Source organism: Pelodiscus sinensis, chromosome 8, assembly GCF_049634645.1.
Source record: "Pelodiscus sinensis isolate JC-2024 chromosome 8, ASM4963464v1, whole genome shotgun sequence".
Taxonomy (NCBI): Eukaryota; Metazoa; Chordata; order Testudines; family Trionychidae; genus Pelodiscus; species Pelodiscus sinensis.
This window is the reverse complement of record NC_134718.1, coordinates 19,787,115-19,810,208: the sequence shown is the minus strand read 5'-3', so window position 1 is coordinate 19,810,208 and position 23,094 is coordinate 19,787,115. Positions and strand designations below refer to the sequence as shown.

The window sequence follows — 23,094 nt, the reverse complement described above, 5'->3', positions numbered from 1 at the left end:
TGCACTGGCCCCAATATGCGTCTTTTATGATATAGGCCCAATGTAGCATATTACTCACGGAAGAAAACAGTGAAAACAACAAGAGCTCCAATTGCTTCTAAAAAACTGGTTGCCAGAGACGGATTAAATGCTGGATTCCAATCTGAGTGTCAGGGGCATGCGTCAGTGTATGTGTCCAGGGAATGGTATTGCCACGACATTCCCACTTATGCAGATTGAAGGCAGGATGCTCTCTTACTCTTCATACAGGTACAAGCACTAAGTAAAATATGCACAAGTGCATGCCTGTGTAACTCAAATTAGAAACAGGCTCTGAGGAGACTGTAGATGTAGGACAGAAGAATACATTAAAACACCTGCTAAACCATATGAGAGTTCAAAATGATAACCAATTCACAATACCCCTGAGTAAATAAACATCTACCCATTCCCATTAAATGGAAGAATTATGACATTTCTTGAACACTCAGCTTGCATATTCTGGCTCCAGAGTTTCATGCATTTGAGATATTTTATAGTTTTCCTTTTTAACTTAATTGGATTTAATAGAGTCTATGAGTTCTTGAACAGATATTTATCACAGCATAATATTTATGTTGTTATTTCTACCTGCAATAATAAGTCTTCCAGATTTTATTATATTATATAAGAATTCTAACTTGTTCTTGTCTCGGAAACCGCTGATAGATACATAAGATTTGCATTTTTCCAGCATGGCTTCCCATCCACCCTCTAGCAGCAAAAGAGAGGCATATTTTGTGCTCTCAAACTTCTGCTGGATTTTTGTGGAGGTGGTGGTGATTCTTTTATTTATTTCTTTAAGAGTATGTAGACTTCAGTTTTATGAAGTGAATTTTAACAACAAGAAATATCCCAAACAAAAATCCATAATAAATACTGTGGGAAACATTCTGTGTGTTATCTTTATGTACCTACAAATACTGACATACTGTGTGCTTTACTGATATATTTTACTGGGCTATTACCATAGATGACAAAGTAGGAAATATAGAAATGTAATAAGGATAGAGAAGAAATTCATGAACCTTCGTATCCAGAGATTTTATTTTATATTTACTTATAGTGACTCTATTTACTTAAAGTGACAACATGCAATTTATAGTTACTGTTAATAGATGTGGCTACTTTAACAAAAATATATTAGTTGCATGAAAAGAAAAGAATGAAAGTGAACAGAGGAATCCGCAGTTAAATTTGCTGATATATGTATAAAATAAAAATATAAAGCATTTAGTAATTTTTTCTTTTAAATATGTCATTACTGTTGCAAAGCAGGCTTTTTCTGTCGATGGCCTTTGCGTATAGCCCATCCAGCCACACAAAGCAGCTCACAGAAAATGTAGGCCTCTGACACACTTTTTAAGAAAGCATAACTTGTAAGCGCACAATGCAGTTTTTTGTGAATGGAATTTGATCTTACAGGCATCCTGAGACTCTCAGGCACCAGAAAACAGGGAGGTGGGCATGACTAGATAGTTACAGATAAGCCTCGTTTGACCATAACTTGACCGGTCTTAGAGGCAAGAGAAAAAGAAAACATAGGGTAATAAAACACAACTGTCTCACACTAACCATGCCCCATCTAGTCCTGTCCACGAGGGGATCACGCATACATCACGAAAATTCCTATAGGGCAGTATTGTCATACTACCTCATCACTAGCCTATCAGGCCCTGCCAAATGCAGACCCTAGCATGGCATTAGACATCGAATTTTTGTATAAAAGACCCTCAACCCCTTTGTTCGACGGAGGTTCTGTGTATTGAGGGCACATGTCTTTTTTTTGCCCGGCTAAAGGACTGATCACCCTGAGGCTGCCTCCCCACCGTTCGAGTCAAATATAGGGGTGCACGAATCCTGAGCATGCTCCGAGTTCTAGTGTGTCTTTGTGTTGTTATCGTTGCTGGATTTGTAAGTATTGCTTAAATGTATTGGTTATTGGTTTAATTAATAGTTAAATTTGTGTTAATTTCACTGTGTAATTCTGTAAAGTGTATCTAAGTTCTGTTAACCACACTGTGTAAATTGTATAATCTTGTGTTGTGTAGTAGTGTTGTATTTAGGCTAAGTATAAGTGTTAGAAATAGAAGCCCAGGAGTTGTTAAGTTGTAAAAGTAGATTTATGACTAACTCCACCAGCTGCCCTAAAATAACCATAGAGGGGCTGGCTTTGGACGGAGTTTTTATTATCATTATATTGGCTTTGTTTTTGTATCTTTTGTTTGCAAGCTGCGCTGCCTTAAGCAAATTAGAGACAGTGATTTGGTATAGTTGAATTGTAATAAAAGAAGTTTGTAATTAGTTAAGTACAGCTAAGTTTAGGGTTTTCTACCCTGTAAAAGCATTGGGCAATTGATAGTTTAAAAAACCATTTGCTAATTTTTAGTTTTGATTAAAAAAATCATTCCACTTAATAAAAATAATTTGTTTCACCATCATCCAGTAGTTTTCACTGGGTAGTCGGCTTTAACCCTTGAGGCTCCCATCACATCACAGAACCAAAGTGTAACAATTACCTTTTGCAAAATCATTATTAAAAACACAAATGTTTAATCTTGTATGATTTCTCTTAAGCAATTAAAGATGTATAATGATTATATTGGCATATCTGTGATTCTAGTGAATAAAGATTTTCATGGCTGGACTGTAATATAACGTGTCTGTATAGATGCAGATTGGGACCACTTGGAGTAACACAAAATAAATATTAGTCATTACAAGACAAGATAGGTCCCCTTCACAAAAGGCATATAGGCAAAATCTCATGGTCAAATAATACTATTAAGGCCAAAAGATTAACATAATTCTATAGTAGAGATATAACACATATCAGGTAAGTTTATGTTGTTATGGGCTAACAATTAACACGTATTAAATCCAGCCTCCCTGTTCTTTATTGTTGTCAGTGTTTTCTGACTTTAAGGTAAGATGAGGTGTCTTGCGTTAACAAGCTAATGGAACAGATCACCATGATCTGAAAAAACTGAATAGGTGCCATTATATGCACTGGGGACTTTTATTTCACTATTCAGCCTGTGCCAAACCAAAGGAGAGACTCACAATGAAACCACACAGATTGAATTCTTGTATCATCCAAAAGCAAAATGGAAAGTGCATGTATGAAATAAGAGGAACAAAACTAGATGAAAGAGTTAACTCTAGGACAAAACTAGATCCTCTCTTGGATCTCTTACCTCATTTACATAGACCCAGTGACTATCCTTTGAAGCAAGGTTGGTTTCCACAGCCTATGGAGAAAAATAAATACATACATAAATAAATCAAATTGAAGATATTCCAAGTTAGATTATACTTCTTCATAAAAAGACACTGTGATGCCTATTTTCTCTGTACCAAGTTGTCTGCATTCATACTGCTGCTACTTTACTGAAAGTCATCTAATCTTTTCTGATTTGAATATTTGCTGTATACAAACTATACTTGCACAGAGTTGAAGCAGAGAAGCACATCACCATACAGAAAACAAAGCTCAGAAGCAGTTAAGTGGTTTTTGGTCAATGGTTAAATGTCCTGGGATATTTCTTAAGGTTGCTGGTAGGATGTTTTCAGTATTTCATAGGTCTCTCATTAACACACACAGAAGGTTCACTGTCCAGCTGCAACCCCTGGGTTAGTAACATATTGGTAAAATTAATAGCTATGCAGAAATCCAGCACAAGTTATATGCATGGAAGTTTCTCCTTACATTTTTTAAATTTTTCCTCCTTACATTTTTATATTATGCATAAGGGTCAGTAAATATAAACAGACGGTTGAGGTCAGAGGATAACACAATAGCAGGTAGTGGCTAAATGTGATAGGAAACTGAATGGAAAGGGCTTGACCAATGTTTCCACACAATTAATTTTCTAACTATTCCCTGCTTCACTCTTTTGGTAGGCAGTTGATCGCATTCCAGAGGTGATGGAGTTCTTTACAGCTGCAGTTGTTAGTACCCTCAAACAAGTGTCAGAAGATCCACTACCCAGTGTCACAGATGTGGGATTTGTATGGTCTGGGAAACTTAATCATGTTTTAAAACATGTTAGTTAACACATGCTACTTAACACATTTATAAACACAGAGGCTACGTCTAGACTGGCATGATTTTCCACAAATGCTTTTAACAGAAAAGTTTTTCCATTAAAAGTATTTGTGGAAAAGAGCGTCTAGATTGGCACAGACACTTTTGTGCAAAAGCACTTTTTGCAGAAAAGCATCTGTGCCAATCTAGACGCAGTTTTGCGCAAGAAAGCCCCGATTGCCATTTTCGCCATTGGGGCTTTTTTGCGCAAAACAGTTCTCAGTTATCTACACTGGCCATCTTGCGCAAAAGCATTTGCACAAGAGGGCTTTTTCCCAAACGGGAGAGTCATTGTATTTGCGCAAGAACACTGACGATCATACATTAGATCATCAGTGTTCTTGCACAAATTCAAGTGGCCAGTGTAGACAGCTGGCAAGTTTTTCCGCAAAAGCATTTGCTTTTGCGGAAAAACTGTCCAGTCTAGACGCAGCCTAGAGTGTAGTCAGAGACATCAATGTTTATAAATGTACTCCCAGACTGGGGTCAAATCAAGTGAAGTTGCTAATGCCATTTGTAAGCTATCTAGCTATTTAGGAGCTAATATTAAGTTGGTATACTTGAGCAAAAAAACCCGCAAAAAACAAAACTTCAAAAACAGACTGCAGTGTGAACCTGGAGCTGGAGAGCTGGAATTCATAATGCAAACTTAAGACTATCAGAATAGGCCTGAATAGTGACGGGAAATGTCTAATTTATTACCAGCAGTAATTTTCTCTGTAGATATTCTCACCTTATCGCTGTTGGGGCCCCACCCATTCTGACTGAAGTAGCCTCATTAACACTGCAGTAACACTCCCATCTCTGTATGTACCTATACCCTGCCAACTGAAGCTTCCACTTACTGCATCTGACCAAGTGAGCTGTAACCCATGAAATGCCAAAACCCAGGAAAGCTTATGACCAAACACATTTGTTTGTCTTTAAGGTGAAACAGGACTCCTCTTTGCTTTTAAAAATATGGTAAGTATTAAGTAGCTGATCTGTTTTAAGTGACCACTCATCTTCCCAAACTACACAAGTCTGGTGTGTAGCTCTTGGGAAATCATTTCCTCTCTCTGTGCCTTTTTGGTCTCATTTGTACAACAGGGACAGTTCCTACCCACCTTTGTAAATCTTTTGAGAGCCACAGAATGAAAACAGCATGAAGAAAGGACAAATTATTTATCACCATCAGTAAAATAATATTGTGGCTGTTTTAACCAAGACAGGTCTCAAAGTAGATGAGAAGGTTCAATCCTTATAGACAACCCTCTCTATAATACAAGTTCTATGTTGCTTCTGATAGTATTGTATTGTGCATATGTTTAGATGTTAGGAAAGTAGAGAGAAATGGAGGCCACTTAATTGGGAGAATACACATTTTAAGGAAGCTATCAGCCTTTAATAAAAAAAAAGTAAAAACCTGAAGTGACCCCTTCAGTTCCCTGAGTGCTGCATAGAGAAAGCCATTTGCTGGGCAACGAAGACCATGGAGCTGTATCATTTAGTAGAGAAAGAGCCATAAAATGGCAAAATTAAGCAAAGCAGAACTAAGGAATGCTCTGACGCAGAATTATTCCACTGGACCCTTTTTGTGAGTAAGCCACAATGAACAATTTGCATCAGTAAACATAAAGGCTAGGACTTAAAACAGCAAGAGACAGGAAATGTAAAGATAATTGCCTTACCCGCCTGTGAAGGGCATCAGCATTTAGGCCAAGATTTTTAAACCTGACTCCTATGTCCTAACCTGCTGAAGTAAATGCAAGCTGCTGGATGCTCCACATTTTAAGTAAGTAAATATGAGTGTAGAAGCCTAATTTTAGATAATTAGATTTTAAAATCATCATTTTGGAGGCAGGGCTCCTATATAGGTAATGTGTATGAACTAAATCCCCTATAATTATTCAGTAAGGGTACGTCTAGATTGCAGAGTTTTTCCAGGATACTGGAAGTATTCCAAAAAACTCTGCCACGTCCACGGAACACGTCTGCCCTTCCAAAAAAAATTTCGGAAGGGCAGACACGTTTTCTTCGGCTTTGCTGTAAACCTTGCTTTATGAGGAAGAAGGGATGTTCCGAAAAAGGTTTTTCTTTTCTCCGACATTTGGCCCAGTGTAGATGGGCCAAATGTTGGAAAAGCCTCTTCCAAAAAAAGAAGTGGAAAAAACTACACAAATTGCAGTTCACAATTTGTGTAGCTTTTTACGGAAGAACTGTGTAGTCTAGACACAGCCTAGAAATATGACGCTGCTTTGGCAGAAGAAATGAAAGAAGAGATGATGAATGTATTAAAAATAAAAGTTGAGCATTCAGTTCTGAGCAACAGTAGTAGTGATAACAAAGAAAGGAAAATACGATGCTGTAGAGTTGCCAGGTGTCCGGAATTCACCCGGACAGTTCAGTATTTTCTCTTCCATGCTTACCTGGTTCCACAAGGCTGCGAGCACAAAATGGCTGCCGGTAAAAAAACCAAGGGGAAAGCACTGCCTCCCCATGGGTGGGTGGGGGGGGGTATTTTTGTTTCAACCATCTGGCAACCCTAGATGCTTGACAGAAGACAGTCAAGGGGAACTTCTGAAACAAAAGCTAAAACTAATATTAGCTTTTGAAACTGTTTTCCCCAAAACAAAGCTTTTAATTTTTTAAGACTATATCTTAGAAGAAATTTAATGTCAATATGTTGCACCATAATTACTGCACTGGAATCTTGTGGAAGAAGGGAAGTATCTGCCTTACTTTTACATATATTATAGGTTTTTCAGCTTGCCTGCTTGTTATTATCCTGTTTGCCTACATGGAGTTGAAGTGGGACAACAGCTGGACCATTAAACATGGAAATACTTTTCCAAGGTGCCAGATGAACATTACCTAGCTGTCTTGCTAAGGCCAAAGCTTAGAGATCAAAAGGACTCTGAAGAGTTAAAAAGAACCTGATCATGAAAGGTGCTAAGGGAATGAGTGGTCAGCAGCTGCTCCGGGGAGAGGGACAGACGCACACTGAGAATCCTGCAGGAGTAGTCAGTCTGAGACAGAGCAATGGAAGGATGCATCGGAGGCAGCTAGGCTTCCTTAAACTGTGAGAGAAGTGAGAAAATTTAGGCAGGACCCAAACATCCAGGCCTTTTGTGCTTATAACCCTTTTATCTGTTTGTTGTTTACCTGTGGGGAAGGAGTGGTAAGGCCACCCTTTAATCAGCTGCTGGTCAGTCTCCTAGGGAGAAGTGTGTTGCAGGTGCCAAGATAGTTAGAAACAAGGAGGCTGCTGCAGGATCCAGTCTAAGAGTAATAGAACCATTGTGAGATGAAAGAAGAAAAATCTATCACCTAAGAGGTGCACTGCTAAGGGACTGCAGGGGAGTAGAAAGTACTGCTTGCCCTGTGACCAAATGGTGGGAACGCAGGATGTTGTAGATTGGTGATCCAGGCTGAGAGGGTGAACTGTGGACTTCCATTTGAGAGAAGGGCAGGTAGGTCTGTCAATTGGAGGGCATGTGTTAGGGGAGAAAGCACACCCCTGAACCAGGACAGTTGGTGTCAGCAGAGCAGATACTTCTGCAAATCTATAAGCTTCCTTATATGGCATTGCCCGAGCACCTGCTGATCTAAAGAACACTCCTGTACAGACTGGATTTCATTGCATAGCATTTGTTTTTCTCCTAGGACAATCCCATATGGTGCCTGCTGGAGATGTGGACACCTGTCAGCTAGACTGGCATAACCAATGAATCTCCCCATAAACCAGGAATTCTCAAACTTTTCTATACTGAGACCCTAATTCCCATGCCAAGACAGCTCCCATGTCCTCTCCCCATTCTACTTCCATTTAGCAATATCCGAAGGGCACAAAATCCATGACATTTCTTTGTGAGTACCGTACAAATCTTGATCATCAACTTTTAGACTGATGGTTTAGGCTGTCTGGAAATTCAGGTAGTCAGCACTGCATTGATTTATGCTCAGTTCACGTTTTCAGAATTAGCTCTTTTACCACGAGGGACAAAATTTTATTTTATTATTTACTTACGGTACCTACTTATTTAACAAGAGGGTAAAAATGACTGGAAAGGGAAGTTTTTCCAGGACCTTCTCCCTTCTTCCCTCCCTCCCTGCCTCCTTTCCGCGTATCTTTCTGTAAATCTGTGTGGAAGTCTCAATCCTAGATGAAGTTCCTTAGACTTTTGCCAACAATTGGCATCACTCTTGCCACTGAGCAGATCTAACAAACCTCAGCCAGACCTCGCTTAAACTGTGTCAGCTTATTAGTAGGAGATTTTTATAGTTAACAAGATCAACAGCTTTGTTCTGGATCTACATGGACAGGAAAAATAATAGGACTTGTAGCAGGAGCCCAACTTTCAAAGAGCGATATAGGCCATGTTTGGAGTATGTGACAGCAATTAATGGGATGGTATCAAATTGCATATGTGTATCTGATAAGCTTGTATAGGTCTTAAGATACAAATGAGCAGAGATAGCAGATATGAGGAAGTGAGCTTTGGTAGGACAGATCGTTTTGGAACTCACTCCCTCAACTAAAACTCCCTCAACTAAAAAATATGCAGCTCACGGTGAAGAATGGCTTGTGTATTTAAAAGTCTCCCCCCTCAGTCCGACACAATTGTACAGGTTGTACAGGCTGGATCTCTCTGGTCTAGCACCTCAGGACCTGAGTGGTCTGACCTAGGGAGTTTGCTGGACGAGGGAAGGTCAATGCTGGCAGCTGGCCTCCTCTCACCCCACCATCAGCCCTACTCCTGGCCCAGCTGGTGCTCCCTGTCACTGGGCTCCCTGCTTCCAGCCTGGGCCCTATCACTACCAGCATGACTGAACTCCCAGCCCGGCTGGGGTCCTGGCCGCCGGCCTCCTGCCACCAGGGCAGCTGCACTACTGATCTTGGCTGGCTCCGATCCTGATTGCCAAGGATCTCTGATCCTGCAGGACCCCAGATGTTGCCAGAGCAGACAGTCCTGGATTTCAGAGATTCAACCTGTAATTATTTTACTTCATTGAATCTTTTTTTCTTTTGCATTTAAATAAAAAGCTCTTAGTTTAGTATCCCCTCTAGGGCATGCTGCCTATGGTGATTAATAGTATAAAGGAAGAGAAAAAGGAGCTTTCTTCATTTCAATGAAGAAAATGTTTCTAAGAATTAAAGGGAATTGGCCTTCCTTCGAATGGTTCTAATCTAGTGATAAATCGCCCCTATCGATTTCACCTCCAAAGCATTATATGGTGATACCCTGTACCATGCTTTCCCTTTCCGTATGTTTTCATTCACAGAATGGCCATCAGAGCACCTGTGCTTTTTCCCATAGGGGTTTCTTGCACAAGAAACCCCTCTGGAGCGTCCACATTTGCCTTCTTGCGCAATACCTGTAGCGCAAAAGGGAGTTATGCCTCAGAAAAGGAGGTTTACCTACGGTGGAAAAAGCCCTCTCTTCTGCCGTTTAACTGCCCATTTAATTGCGCAAGAGCTCATTTGAGGTGTGGATGCTCCGCAGGTTTTTACACAAAAACCTTGTAGTGTAGACGTAACCATAATAAAAGAAGTTAGCTCTGAGCAAAATTAGATGGTCACTGGAGAGTGTTTGTCCTGATATAAATAAATAATCTTACTATGAGAATGGGTTTCATATAAAAGCATATTTGTAAAGCTAACATAGGCAAAGTAGAATATTTTTTGGCCTGATGACTTACCATATGAAAGCCACAATGATCTTCAATAACTACCATGACGGGAGAAGCACCAGTAATTATGCTACTTTTTATCATTTTACATTTAATGTACTATATTATGACTCCTGCATTTAACACTCTTTGCATTTTACAGGCACGCACTTATTCCATTTCATCTCAGGCTTATTTAGTAATAAACAAAAATATAAACTCCTGGATATGAGAGCATTGTTCCAGAAGCATTGTTACGAACATATTTTACAAACCTCAGTGAGATGGGCTCTGCAGGCCCCATACTGAACTAAGGTGAGGAGTAGAACAGTACTGGGCCAGGGAGATCCCACCCACTCAACAGGTACAAGGCATATTTGCAGTGGTAGAACTGGTTAAAATCACACTAGTAACTCAGGAAGGGGACAATGAGCTGCACATGGCACCAGGAAGCAAAGGTGATGCTAAAAGCTGTGCAGGGAGTGCTTTGTGAAGGCTGCGCTAACTCTGGGGACTTGGGTTTCCCCTCCTCTTTGGGAGCTGAAAGCCTTGGGATTGAACAATGAGGGTACGTCTAGACTACAGGCTTTTGTCGACAGAAGTTTTGTCAACAGATACTGTAGACAAAGCTTCAGTCAACAAAGAGTGTCTAGACTACATCCAGTTCTGCTGACAAAGCAAGCTGCTTTGTCGACATGACAGTGTAGACGCAAAGGACAGTGTAGATGCAATAACGCCTTCTGGAGACAGAACTCTGTCGACAAAAGGCGTTATTCCTCGTAGAATGAGGTTTACAGCTGTCGACAAAACTGCCGAGTTCTGTCGATGTTATGTTGACAGAACTCAGAGGCAGTGTAGATGCAGCTATAGTTTTGTTGACAAAAGTCCACTTTTGTCAACAAAACCCTGTAGTCTAGACACACCCGGAGGGTGTTCCACAAGGCGTACAGCTAGTTTGGATTAGAAGCCTAATCCGAACTAGCTAGTCCGTGCCACGTGTAGCCGCGCGGCACGGAGTCCGAACTAGCCGGCATTTAAAAATGGCGCCAGCCGGCTTCATGCAAATGAAGCCCGGGAAATTCAAATCCCGGGCTTCATTTGCAAGTGCGGATGACTACATTACCCCCGCTAGTTCGAACTAGCGGGGTAGTGTAGACATACCCTGAGAGACTGAGGAGAGTTTGCTAAGCCTGTGGTCATGCCCCAAACTGAGAAGGTCTGCTCTGTTTGGAAGTATGCAGGAGGTTACATTATTTGGGGTAGCAAAGCAACTGGGCGAGACACTCTGAGAGACACCTAGGTAGGCCCAGGACCTCCCTCTCCTGCCCTCACTCCAGCTCCTTTATAGTGAGAAGCTCTCAGGAGAGCCATCTGAGTAGGGGGAGGGATAGGTGAGAGGGAGGAAAATAGAGATGATTGAGGCTGCAGACAGGGCTCCCTCTGGGATGGCTGGACTAACAAATCTGAAAGTCCATTAGTTGACTAGCCCACCAGGCCTGCTGGTCATCACTTTCCTGCTGCACTAGAATGCCACATATTATCTATATATTATTGCATAATGGTGATCATTCAGCTGGATGATACAGCACTGACCACATGATAATCACATAGCTATCCAGAGGTAACTTCCTTAACGGCCCACTTCTAACATTAACTGAACAACGTGATCTCTCGGGAGTCTTGCACTTGGAATTTTACCAAAGACACATGTCAGGTTGTCATTGAAGACATATCAATGTCTCTGAAGAGTATGACCAAGTAGTGCAATTCTATTGAAACAAATGGGATTGTATGTGTTTAATTGAGAGAAGTACTATCCATCTCTGTTTAAAGAGGATTCTTCTTATGTTTTTCTATTGCTTTTAACAAGTTTTGCTATGCAATATCAAGATTCACTAGATACAGATCTCAACTTGATTTTCGCCAGGAATAATAACAACAACAACAATACCACCTAGCACTTATATTGCTCTAGCGTTCCACATTTTACATATGTCCAATTACAATGTCCTAGCCAGTAGGCAATGTTGGCTCCCATGGAGGTACTGTCAATAACTTTACACTTACACATCCAGGCTATTTTTGCCTCTGTTTACCAGAAGCTGGGAATGAGCAACAGGGGATGGTTCACTAGATGATAACCTGTTCTATTCATTCCTTCTGAGGCACCTGACATTGGCCATTGTCAGAAGACAGGATACTGCGCTAGATGGACCTTTGGCATGATTCAGTATGGTCTTTCTCGTGTTCTTAAAAAAAGTCTTTTAATATCTGCATGGGGTTGGAATAGACATTTTAAAACTGGATATGGATGAGAAGTGTTATGGAGAATGTTCCAGGCATAAGTCCATTGTAAACAAACCTCATTTCAGTCTGGAGAAATCCCAAGAACCACAGAACCTTAGAAATGTAGAGCTCAGAAGGACCTCAAGGTATCACTTTGGTATATATGGTTGTGCCAATTTTCTTCCACAAATTGATCTGAGGAAGTGGGTCTGGCCCACGAAAGCTCATCACCTAATAAACCATCTTGTTAGTCTTTAAAGTGCTACATCGTTCTGTCTTTTGTCTCAAGAGGTCTAGTTCAGCCTCTTATAGTCAGGCAGGAACAGGTAAACCTAGACCATCCCTTACAAGTATTTGTCTAACCTATTTCTTATAGAAGCTGCAGGGGGTAGCCGAGTTAGTCTGTACAGGATAAACTTAAAAATCAACAAATGGTCTGATAGCACTTTATAGACCAACAAAACTTGTAGATGGTATCATGAAGTACCTCCAGACTATTTGTTGTTTTTTAAGTTTATCCTATTTCTTACACACCTTCAGTTCTGGGGATTTTGCAATGTCCTTTGGAAGCCTATTCCAAAGCTTAACGATCCTTATAGTTAGGTTTTCCCTATTATCTAACCAGTACCTAGCATGCTGCAGATTAAACCCATTACTTCTTGCCCTATGCCCTGTTGACATGGAGAGCAGTTGAACATCTTCTTTATAACAGCCTTTTAATCTGGCTATAAAACCCTGATCTATGTGATGTTACATAACCCATTACACAGCTTTTCATCTGTTCTGATCTATTCTATCCCTTAACCCCTTTCAAACTGCTATCTGATTTAAATGAAAGCCAAGGACACTAAATTTACTCCAGGCCTCACAGAGGTTCACTTTCTGATCTGTTTCTACTAAAAATAGATCTCCATGCCCCAAATAAATACATGTGTACAAAAATTTTAAGCAGACCTGAGGACCTCTTCATCAGAACCAAAGTGTAATGTGTTTCCAAGGGAAGGCTGCCTCAGGTTACATCTACACTATGTCATTTTTATGGAAGAGGAAATGCAATTGAAGTGCTCATTTGCAAATCGTGTGCTCTCATTTGCATATTCTCTCCAATCCTTTTTGCGGAAGAGGTTTTTGCGGAAAAAAACCCAGTATACACTGGGCCATTTTTTGGAAAAAAACACTTTTGTGCAAGATCCTGTAAACCTCATTTTGTGAGGAATAAGTGAACTTGCACAAAAGGGCAAATGAGCGCACAAGATTTGCAAATGAGCACTTCATTTGCATTTCCTCTTCCGCAAAAATGTCATTCTGTAGACATAGCCCCAGTCAGACAGCAGAGAACACAAAACTTTTTTTCACTTATTCTGGAATTCGAAGACCCTTCTTGCTCATGGATGCATGAAGGAACCAGTATTTTCCTTCTATTTCACCACATGCACATGGCACCTACATCTCCTCAGTGTGGATAAATGATAATTCCATCAAACACCTTTGAAACAAAACAAGGCATTGAGAAATACCCTATAGATAATTGAAGCCAAATTCTACCCTAGGGAATGTGAACCCAGCTCCTTCTGACAACAGTGAGCTCAGCTGAACTGGATTTAGTGCACTCAATCTGTTTGCTTTAAAGCCTGTTTCCAACAACCATTGTGCATATATCTAGCCCTTCTCCTGGACACACATGCCAAATTCTGCCCTCAGTTACATCCATGCAATCCCACCATTTTTATGCATAGACTTGTAAAGAACCAAGTGAGGCTAGAGGTCAGCCAACATCCTATACATCTCACAGGCTCAGCCATAGACTCACTCTCTCTCTCTCTCTCTCTCTCTCTCTCTCTCTCTCTCACACACACGCTTTTCTTTCAGTCTTTTATTTTTGTCCTCTCTGATTTAACCATTGACTGTCTGATTTTCCCTCTGACTTCAGTAAATAATGAGCTTCAGTGAGTCACAAAGTTCGGATCTGGATCCATATTTCTGCAAAGCTTGTAGGAATAGGCTTCAGCTCTTGTCCTGTGACTCAGACAAGTCTTTAGTTACAATAATATCACTTTCATCCTTTACCATGGGTATGTCTAGGCTTCTGTCAACAAAGAGCGTCTAGACTACATCCAGTTCTGTCGACAAAGCAAGCCGCTTTGTTGACATAACAGTGTGGATGCAAAGGACAGTGTAGATGCAATAATGCCTTCTGGAGACAGAACTCTGTTGACAAAAGGCATTATTCCTCGTAGAATGAGGTTTACATACGTCGACAAAACTGCTGAGTTTTGTTGACATTATGTCGACATAACTCAAAGGCAGTGTGGACGCAGGTATAGTTTTGTCGACAAAAGTCCACTTTTGTCGACAAAGCCCTGTAGTCTAGACACACCCCATGTGATAGAAACTTGTCAATAAGAATGGTATTTTTAAAAGTATTACAGCAACAGGTTAGAATAATATTCGATTGCTAACAGATTGCTAACAGGTTTTCCCTCTCCAAATACTTTCCATGCTGGAAACATATATTGAGATTTCATTTAAAAAATTCAATACATCTAAGCAATTCCAGACCATCCCATTGACGTGGTCTCCTCTAATGTTTACAAAGTTAAGGACAAATGGGCTTCTTGAAAGGACATTTCCTCCACTGTCTGAAGGAACAGCTTCTCTCCCAACCAACCCCAGGGACACCTACATTCACTGCAAATTGTTTTTCTTTTCATGAAACAAACATTATTAGCATTGGTAAGCATTCTACTTTTGTTGGTTTTGCAACAGAATCTAAACAAGATACAGATTAAGATTTAAATATCCACGTTTCTGAGTTTTCAGATAAGTTGAGACCAACAAAAATATGAATGTAATAGGCTTTTAATTGTAATATTTTCTGAGTGCATTTGACTTATGATGTCTCATCTGATTTCTATCATCCTATCAATTTAGGGAGTGATCTACAAGAGAAACTCTCATTATTGCTAATGAAATTTACCCACGCCTCAATGGCAAATCAGCATTTATACATTGTGTCATTTCTGCAGAATGACTTTAGGAGAACACATGTCTTAGTTTGAACCCACTAATCTCCCACTGAGGGGGAAAAATCTGCATCTATGGGTATTTGTCTTAAAATATGAGTTCATATCAAAATATCCTAAGAAAAAGAGATTTGTTTAACTGTATACACAGATGGGCCAGTAAAATGCAGTCCAACTTTTGCTCCATATTAGGAAAGCACCTTTTACTTATTTTTGGTTTTGGTTTTTAAGGACCAACTGTAAGCCTAGAGAAATATTCAGCCACTTCACTGATGAACTTAGCCTAACTAAGTTCATATTTTACATCCTGGCACACAGGTGAAGCGTGGAATGATTTCCATAAAAACTAAAGTAAAAATTACGAGTTAGATTCAGATTATATTTTCCTTATAATAAAAATGCTACATTTTGCTATTATACATGATTGCCACTTTGTCCATTTCTGAGCAGCTTTTAAAATGAACAATCCATAACTTTGCATATATTCTCTGATGCAGACTTATGCAAGTGTAACTGATAGGTCAGCAGTTCTCAAACTGTGGGTCAGGACTCCAAAGTGGGTCATGACGCCATTTTAATGGGGTTGTCAGGGCTGGCTTAGACTTGCTGGTACTTGACACTCCATAGCCCAAGGCAGCAAGACTCAGGTAACAGGTCCACTGCCTGGGACTGAAGCACTTGGTCTTGGACTTGGACTCCTTCCTTGCCCAGGGTGATGGGGTGCAAGTTTTGACCCTTTTAGCCAGGTCAGTGGGGCTCAGGTAAACTCAAGCTTTGGACCCTCTTTCCATCCTGGGGTTGTGTAGTCATTGTTGTCAGAAGGAGGGTCATGGTTCAGTGAAGTTTGAGAACCTCTATGCTAGACAAAATCTAAATGCACACAAAAATACATATGAAATGCCTAACTCGGCTACCCTTCTGAAGTTAAAACTACAGTCAGAGATTTTAACTCAATTGCTTTTAAGCATGGCCTGAGAACACAAACGCATGTTTAACATTATGTAACAGGTTCTGCCAGTGAGATTCTTTCCATGGCTACAAGAAATCCCCTGCCAAGACTTCCACAAAAAAATTGCAGATAGAGTTTGTCTTTGTTTACATAGTAGACATTGGCCTGGGAGTTCATGAGGCATCTCTAAGACTATAGCTAGACTACAAAGTTGGAAAAAGATATGCAAATTGCAAAGCACAATTTGCATATCTTTTTCTGCTTTTCTGTCAAAAGAGGCGTTTCCGACATTTGGCGCATCTACACAGAGCCAAATTTTGGAAAAACCCGCTCTTTTGACATATCCCTTCTTCCTCATAGAATGAGGTTTACATGAATGGCAAAACATTTTCAAAAAAAAATTCAGAAAAGCAGACGCGTTCCTTGGATACCTCTGGTATCCCAGAAAAGTGCTGCAATCTAGATGTAGCCTAAGGTTCCCTGTAATTCTCAGACCTCTGACAGTCCTAGGTTATTTGGACCAAACTGACGTGATAGTGTGCCTTAGCTGAAAGTACTGCCAGTCTGAAAGATCTCAGGCTATGCTTGACACAATGAAAGATTATATTCAAAATGTATTGGAGGCCACAGAAATCGCACAAGCTAAAGATCATATCCTCTGGTGCTTGTCAGTGAAGTCACACACAAAAAGCAGCCCTAGTGTATATGCCATGTGATTATCCAGCTTTCAGTCAGCTGGGCAAAGAGGTGCCCAAGAGTTACAACAGTGCTCAGCTTCAACAGTCACACCTCTGCTGAAAGTTATGTTGTTGGACGCTTATCCAATAAGCTTGGTTTAGCTCTACCCAAAAAACTCTGATTCTTGAAAGCTGCACTGATCACCAAAAGCATGATTGTACAAAAATGGAAGACTATGCTTATGCCCAGAATAGACAGTGGCTCTTTGACCATCTGAGTTAGAAGCCAAAATAAAGCCTTAACACTGTAGAAAGCAATTCTATTATTTGGGAGAAATGTGGACCTGATTTCTAGATACATTTGAACAAAAATGTTGGGATGGAAAATCTCCATTTCACTTAACTCATCTCCTTTTCCCCCCTCCCTCCTTGCACTCCATTCCCTCCTTTTCTTGTCTCCCTAACTCTTCACCTCTTTTATTGCTTTTTTTCTCCTGCTCCATCCTAAATTGTTATGTGTATGTAGTATTGACTGGATGTCTATTGTCTGGTCTTGCAGCTTGTAAAATTGAATAATTTCATATTTCTATTGACTAGCCTGTGAAGCAGGTGGCATCTGGAAATGTAAACAAGCTGTAAGTAATTTACCTTTTTGTACTTTTCAATGGTATGTTTTTTGAAACTCAATTTTTAAAAAAATCACAAAAAGTATGTTTCAGAAAAGGTTAAAATACAGCTAGGTAAATATTTCTTGTAAATTGTTAACCTATGGAGTAGAAAGTAAATGCTAAAGAAACAGAACAGGGATGTCATTGCACAATAACACAAGGATTCATAGTGCAGAAATCTAACAGCAGCAGCAGCAGCACCCTGGAGGCACAATCAGGGTTTAACAATAAAGGCAAAATGTACTTTTAACTATTCCAGACTGCAGCAGGGCTGCTAGAGTTAATATTGAGTTGACATTTCCATTAGAAATTCAGACATTCAGGGTTTAATACCTCAGCCATTCCAAATTGCATCATCCTGAAACTTGGCAGGCAACTTGTCAACTTCAATGCAATTTCTTTTTCCAAACCCAAATTCTTTTTAAAAGATTAAAGAGAGGTATTTTTAAAGCAAAAAGAGCCAGAATAGCAATCTCTTACCATTCTGCTAAGGATTACCTAACATAATCTTTATTGTTCATTAAAATGTGTTTTTGTTCAGAGTAAAGAAAGCCTTAACTTTAGGTGTTGCTATTTCCTGAATTTGGGACTAGGAAAAAGAGGGAAAAGAGTAATTGCAGGGCTCAGCCACATGGCAAAAATTGGTTACAGTCAGGGCAGATTGTGTAATTTGAGAAGTTAGGGTATGTCTACACTACAGTACTAATTCGAACTAACTTAGTTCGAATTAGTTAATTCGAACTAAGCTAATTCGAATTAGTGCATCTAGACTTATAAACTAGTTCGAATTAGTGTTTTGCTAATTCAAAGTAGCATGTCCACATTGAGTGGACCCTGAACCGAAGTTAAGACTGGCCGGAAGTAGTGCCAGCAGGGCATCAGGTTACGACTTAGAATGTGGACCTGCTGCCTCAGGCTAGCCGAGGGCTGCGCTTAAAGGGACCCAAACCCCACCCCGGACAGACAGTTCTCAGGGTTCCCCGCTTGCTTGTCTACCTCGATGAGGGACAGCAAAGCAGTCCTGTCTTGGAGTGCCCTGAGTGCCCACACTCGGCACATCACAGCATTCGGCCATCAGCCCGGCTGCACTTGCCGCAGGCTGCCATCCGGGGGGTCAATCGGGGGGCTGTCAGGATCCAAGAGACCCTGCAGGAGAGCTTCCACCCCGAGGAGCCTGCAGAGCCACCCCATTCCTCCCCATCGGGGGCTCGTACCCCATTCCTCCCTCACCTCCTTTCACTTACCCCTCCCTAGCCCCCCTTCCTGATGTAAAAAATAAAGGACACGTGTGTTCAAAAATAGAAACTCTCTTTATTTAACAAAACTCGGGATGGGGGGGAGGGATTAACCTCTGGGGAGACTGGGAAAAGGAGGTGGGAGAGGGGAAGAGAGAGGGTGGGAAAGGGGAGGGGGGAACCTGGGAGGAGGGAGCTGGAAGGGGGAAGCCAAGGGAAGGAGGAGGAGGGGAAGTATAAAACTATGGTACGCCCACATCTTCAGTACTATGTACAGATGTGATCTCCTCATCCCAGAAAAGATATTTTGGCCTTGGAAAGGGTACCGAAAAGGGCAACTAAAATGATCAGGGGTTTGGAACAGGTCCCATATGAGGAGAGGCTAAAGTGACTGGGACTTTTCAGTTTGGAAAAGAGGAGACTGAGAGGGATATAACAGAGGTCTATAAAATCATGAGTGGTGTGGAGAGGGTGCATAAAGAAAAGTTCTTCATTAGTTCCCATAATAGAAGGACTAGAGGACACCAAATGAAATGAATGGGTAGCAGGCTTCAAACTAATAACAGAAAGTTCTTCACAAAGCAAATAGTCAACCTGTGGAACTCCTTGCCACAGGAGGCTGTGAAGGCTAGAACTATAACAGAGTTTAAAGAGAAGTGAGATAAAGTCATGGAGGTTGAGTCCATGGAGTGCTATTAGCCAGGGGGTAGGAATGGTGTCCCTGGCCTCTGTTTGTGGAAGGCTGGAGATGGATGGCACGAGACAAATTGCTTGGTCATTGTCTTCGGTCCATCCCCTCCGGGATAGCTGGTGTTGGCCACTGTCGACAGACAGGCTACTGGGCTAGATGGACCTTTGGTCTGACCCAGTACGGCCGTTCTTATGTTCTTATGTTCTAAGCTCAGGGCTCAGGGTCGGGGCTCTCACTGGACCACCTTGATTTTCACGCAAACCTTCTCCTGGGTTCGCATGTGGCCTTTTGTGGCCAGGCTGGCAGCTATCCTGCCCTAGACGGGCACTTTCCTGTGCCTAGTGCGGAGGTTGTGGACATTGGAGGCCTCTCCCCAAACCTGGATGAGGTCCACGATCTCCGCACTAGACCAGGCGGGCCTCCGCCTCTTGCGGCCCTGGGCAGGCTCCTGGGAGCTGCCAGCCTGGTCCCGGGAAGAGGCAGAGGGCTGGGTGGCAGCAGGTGGCTGGCTCATGCCGTGCCTGGTGCAGGCTCTGCTGGCTGGGTGCTGGCAGGCTTGCACCTGGCACGGGCCGTAGCCAGACCGTGCCCCTTTAAGGCTCTGGGGCTGGGAGGGGGGCAGAAGAATTTCCCTGGTTGTGCCCAGAGTGGCCACCAGGGAAAGCTGGGGAGGGCTAGTCTCCCACTAGTTAGAATTTAGTGGCTACACAGCCCTTAATTCGAACTACTTAATTCGAACTAGGCGTTAGTCCTCGTACAATGAGGTTTACCTAGTTCGAATTAAGCTCTCCGCTAATTAGAATTAAGTTGCGGTTTGCCTGTGTAGCGCCTATGAAAGTTAATTCGAACTAACGGCTGTTAGTTCGAATTAACTTTGTAGTGTAGACATACCCTTAGTAGCATGGTCTGAGGTGAACTCCTAGCTCCACTGAAGTTAATGGCCAAGCTCCCACTGACTTTAATGGGACCAGAATTTCATCCTTGAAGTCTTTCATCTCTCAGAAACGGGTTCAAATTTGCCCCAAAATCACAGTGATCAGTGTTTCCTGTAAGCTGCCTGCTTGCATTACCATTCAAAAGAGATTCAAATGCCACTTCACCCACAGATAGATTTTTCTTTTGTTTTGTTTCTACTGGTTATGCACATTCACACATGCCTTATTGCACATAAAATTTATTCTGCGAACAGGTGAGTGCTAACAGGGAGTTTAGAGAGAGAGTTCTCCAGGTAAAGGAGAAGCAGATACAGGACTCTTGAGGGAAGTGTGTGTTGTGTTTGTGGCTTTCTTGCTTTGTGCTGAGCTTGTGTGTGTGAGTGAGGGTTGGTGCATGGTTTTTTTTGTTTTTGTTTGTTTTTTCCCATGTCTGTGAGTGAGGCTTTTTTTCCCACTTCCCCTTTGCCCTCCCCCGCCCCTTCATGGAGTGTGTGCTGTGATTGGTAGGTGGAAACTGTTGGCTTCTAATTAAAGTTTGAATTCTAGAACCTCTGCTGATTGGCTGAGCTTTGGTACGTGGAGGGGCTTTCAGGCACTCCAGGTCTTTATACGGCAGTGGGCAAGCGACCAAGGAGCTTGCGAACAGGTGAGTGCTAACACAGAGTTTAGAGAGGGAGTTGGGAAGGGTGTGAGGTTCTCTTGCCTTTCTTTCTTTTTAAATCCCTTCTCCAGGACAACAGCGATGGATGGTGATAGGTCTGCTGTTGTTACCTGCACGGAGTGTGCCATGTTTGTTTTCCTCCCGGAAGAAAGAACGGATTTAATCTGCACTAAGTGCAAGCTGGTCGCCATTTTGGAAGAAAAAATTAGAGGACTGGAGGCCCAAGTGTCAACCCTATGCTCAATCAGAGAGGATGAAGACTTCCTCGATAGAAGGCAGCGTTTAATCCTTCAAGCACGGCAGGCGGAAGAGCCAGAGAAGGCAGTATGGGACCAGGAAGAGAACTGGAAAATTTCCAAGGTTAAGTGAAGCTAAGATAAAGGAAGGTGTCTTTGTTGGTCCTCAGATTCATGAACTTCTTCGAGATGATGCATTTGACCATGCACTGTGTGGCAAGGAAAAGACAGCATGAAAAGCCTTCCAGTTAGTGGCAATACATTTTCTCGGAAACAACAAGGCAGACAACTACAGGTTGTTGGTGGAAAACCTCCTCAAGGCATACAAAAGCCTTGGTTGCAACATGTCACTAAAGATACATATTTTGCACTCTCATCTAGATTTCTTTCCACCGAACTGCGGAGCGGTCAGCGACGAGCACGGCGAGTGATTTCACCAGGACATTGCAACAATGGAGAAACGCTATCAGGGCAAATGGAGCCCATCAATGCTTGCAGACTATTGCTGGACAGTGACAAGAGATGCTCCATTTAATGAATACAAGAGACAAACCAAGAAGCACCGAGTAGTCTCTGAATAGGATTAAACTATGTACGTAATAGTTTTTTGCCTTTTGTTTCAGAATAAATTTTATTTATATAACCCTTTTGCTGATTTTTAAAGTGTTACATAAATAGGACAGGTGAAATATTATCATGTAAAGCAACCATAAACACATGAAAAGACCTAGGTTTACAATTTATGATTAAAACTCTACTATCTTCACAATATACATAGACGTAAAATGTAAAAACTTAAATATCTTGGAAACAGCAGCCAATCAGTTGTTTTAATTGTCATATTTGAATTCGGCACATCAAAATACATAATAAATAGCACATTTTATCTCTGAAGCAGATGACTTCTAAAAAATTGTAGACCAGTGTTATTTGTATTATTACTGCATATTTGTACTAGTGGCTGGCTCAATGGAGCTCTGATCTTGGTTGTAGCCTTAAATAATTTCTTTAATACAACTAGCAACAATGAAGCTCCTGTTAACTGTGACAAAGTGTAACAAAATATCCTGACACATATGGCAACTATATTGTTCCAGGCCGGATTCGTGCAGTGCCCAGTCTCTGCAACACCCCAAGCACTCCAGCCAATTTGCCATGAACCCCTGGGCCTGGTATTTATTTATCTGAGGGCTGTATTTTATGGTTGCGTAGGACACAGCCAGCATTAAGGCCATACTTCAGGTGTGTCTAGGATAAAATATGATACCCTTGTAACCAGAATACTCAGAAGACAGTGCTTGGTAATCAAGCCCATTTCAATGACACCAAAGCCAAATATGCCCATTATTCTCCCTTCCCTGATTGGTGTATATGCTACTCCTGTAAAATCAAACAGTTGGGCTGTGTCTACACTGGCCCCTTCTTCGGAATAGCCATGCTAATTTAGAACTTTGGAATAGGGAAATGCGCGGGGGATTTAAATATCCCCCGCGGGATTTAAATAAACATGGCTGCCGCTTTTTTCCCGGCTTGGGGAAAAGCCGGAAAAGAGCGTCCAGACTGGCGCGATCCTCCGGAATAAAGCCCTATCCCGGAGGATCTCTTATTCCTACTTTTGCTGATTTTACATAAATAGGACAGGTGAAATATTATCATGTAAAGCAACCATAAACACATTCAAAGTAGGAATAAGAGATCCTCTGGGATAGGGCTTTATTCCGGAGGATCGCGCCAGTCTGGACGCTCTTTTCCGGCTTTTCCCCAAGCCGGAAAAAAAAGCGACGGCCATGTTTATTTAAATCCCGCGGGGGATATTTAAATCCCCCGCGCATTTCCCTATTCCAAAGTTCTAAATTAGCATGGCTATTCCGAAGAAGGGGCCAGTGTAGACGTAGCCTTGTAGAGTAAGTCAATAGGCCAAATCACGAATTACAATAGCCACAAACTATCTGCAAAGTATGACAGTAGGAGGGAGG

At 41.5% G+C, this 23,094-nt stretch overlaps 1 protein-coding gene and 1 long non-coding RNA gene across 3 annotated transcripts in view; one reads left to right on the top strand and one right to left on the bottom strand.

The window, feature by feature from the left end:
- GRID1 (glutamate ionotropic receptor delta type subunit 1) overlaps positions 1-23,094 on the bottom strand; it is a 1,054,628-nt gene that overhangs the window by 258,786 nt on the left and 772,748 nt on the right. For both annotated transcript variants that reach the window (XM_075934837.1, XM_075934836.1), the window contains exon 5: positions 3,216-3,269. In XM_075934837.1, coding sequence (XP_075790952.1) covers positions 3,216-3,269 — 54 coding nt within the window. The remainder of the gene's footprint in view (positions 1-3,215; positions 3,270-23,094) is intronic.
- On the top strand, positions 1,547-22,007 carry LOC142830380 (uncharacterized). Its single transcript, XR_012905568.1, has 4 exons — positions 1,547-1,932; positions 5,034-5,068; positions 17,290-17,327; positions 20,768-22,007. It is a non-coding gene; the product is annotated as an uncharacterized LOC142830380 (long non-coding RNA).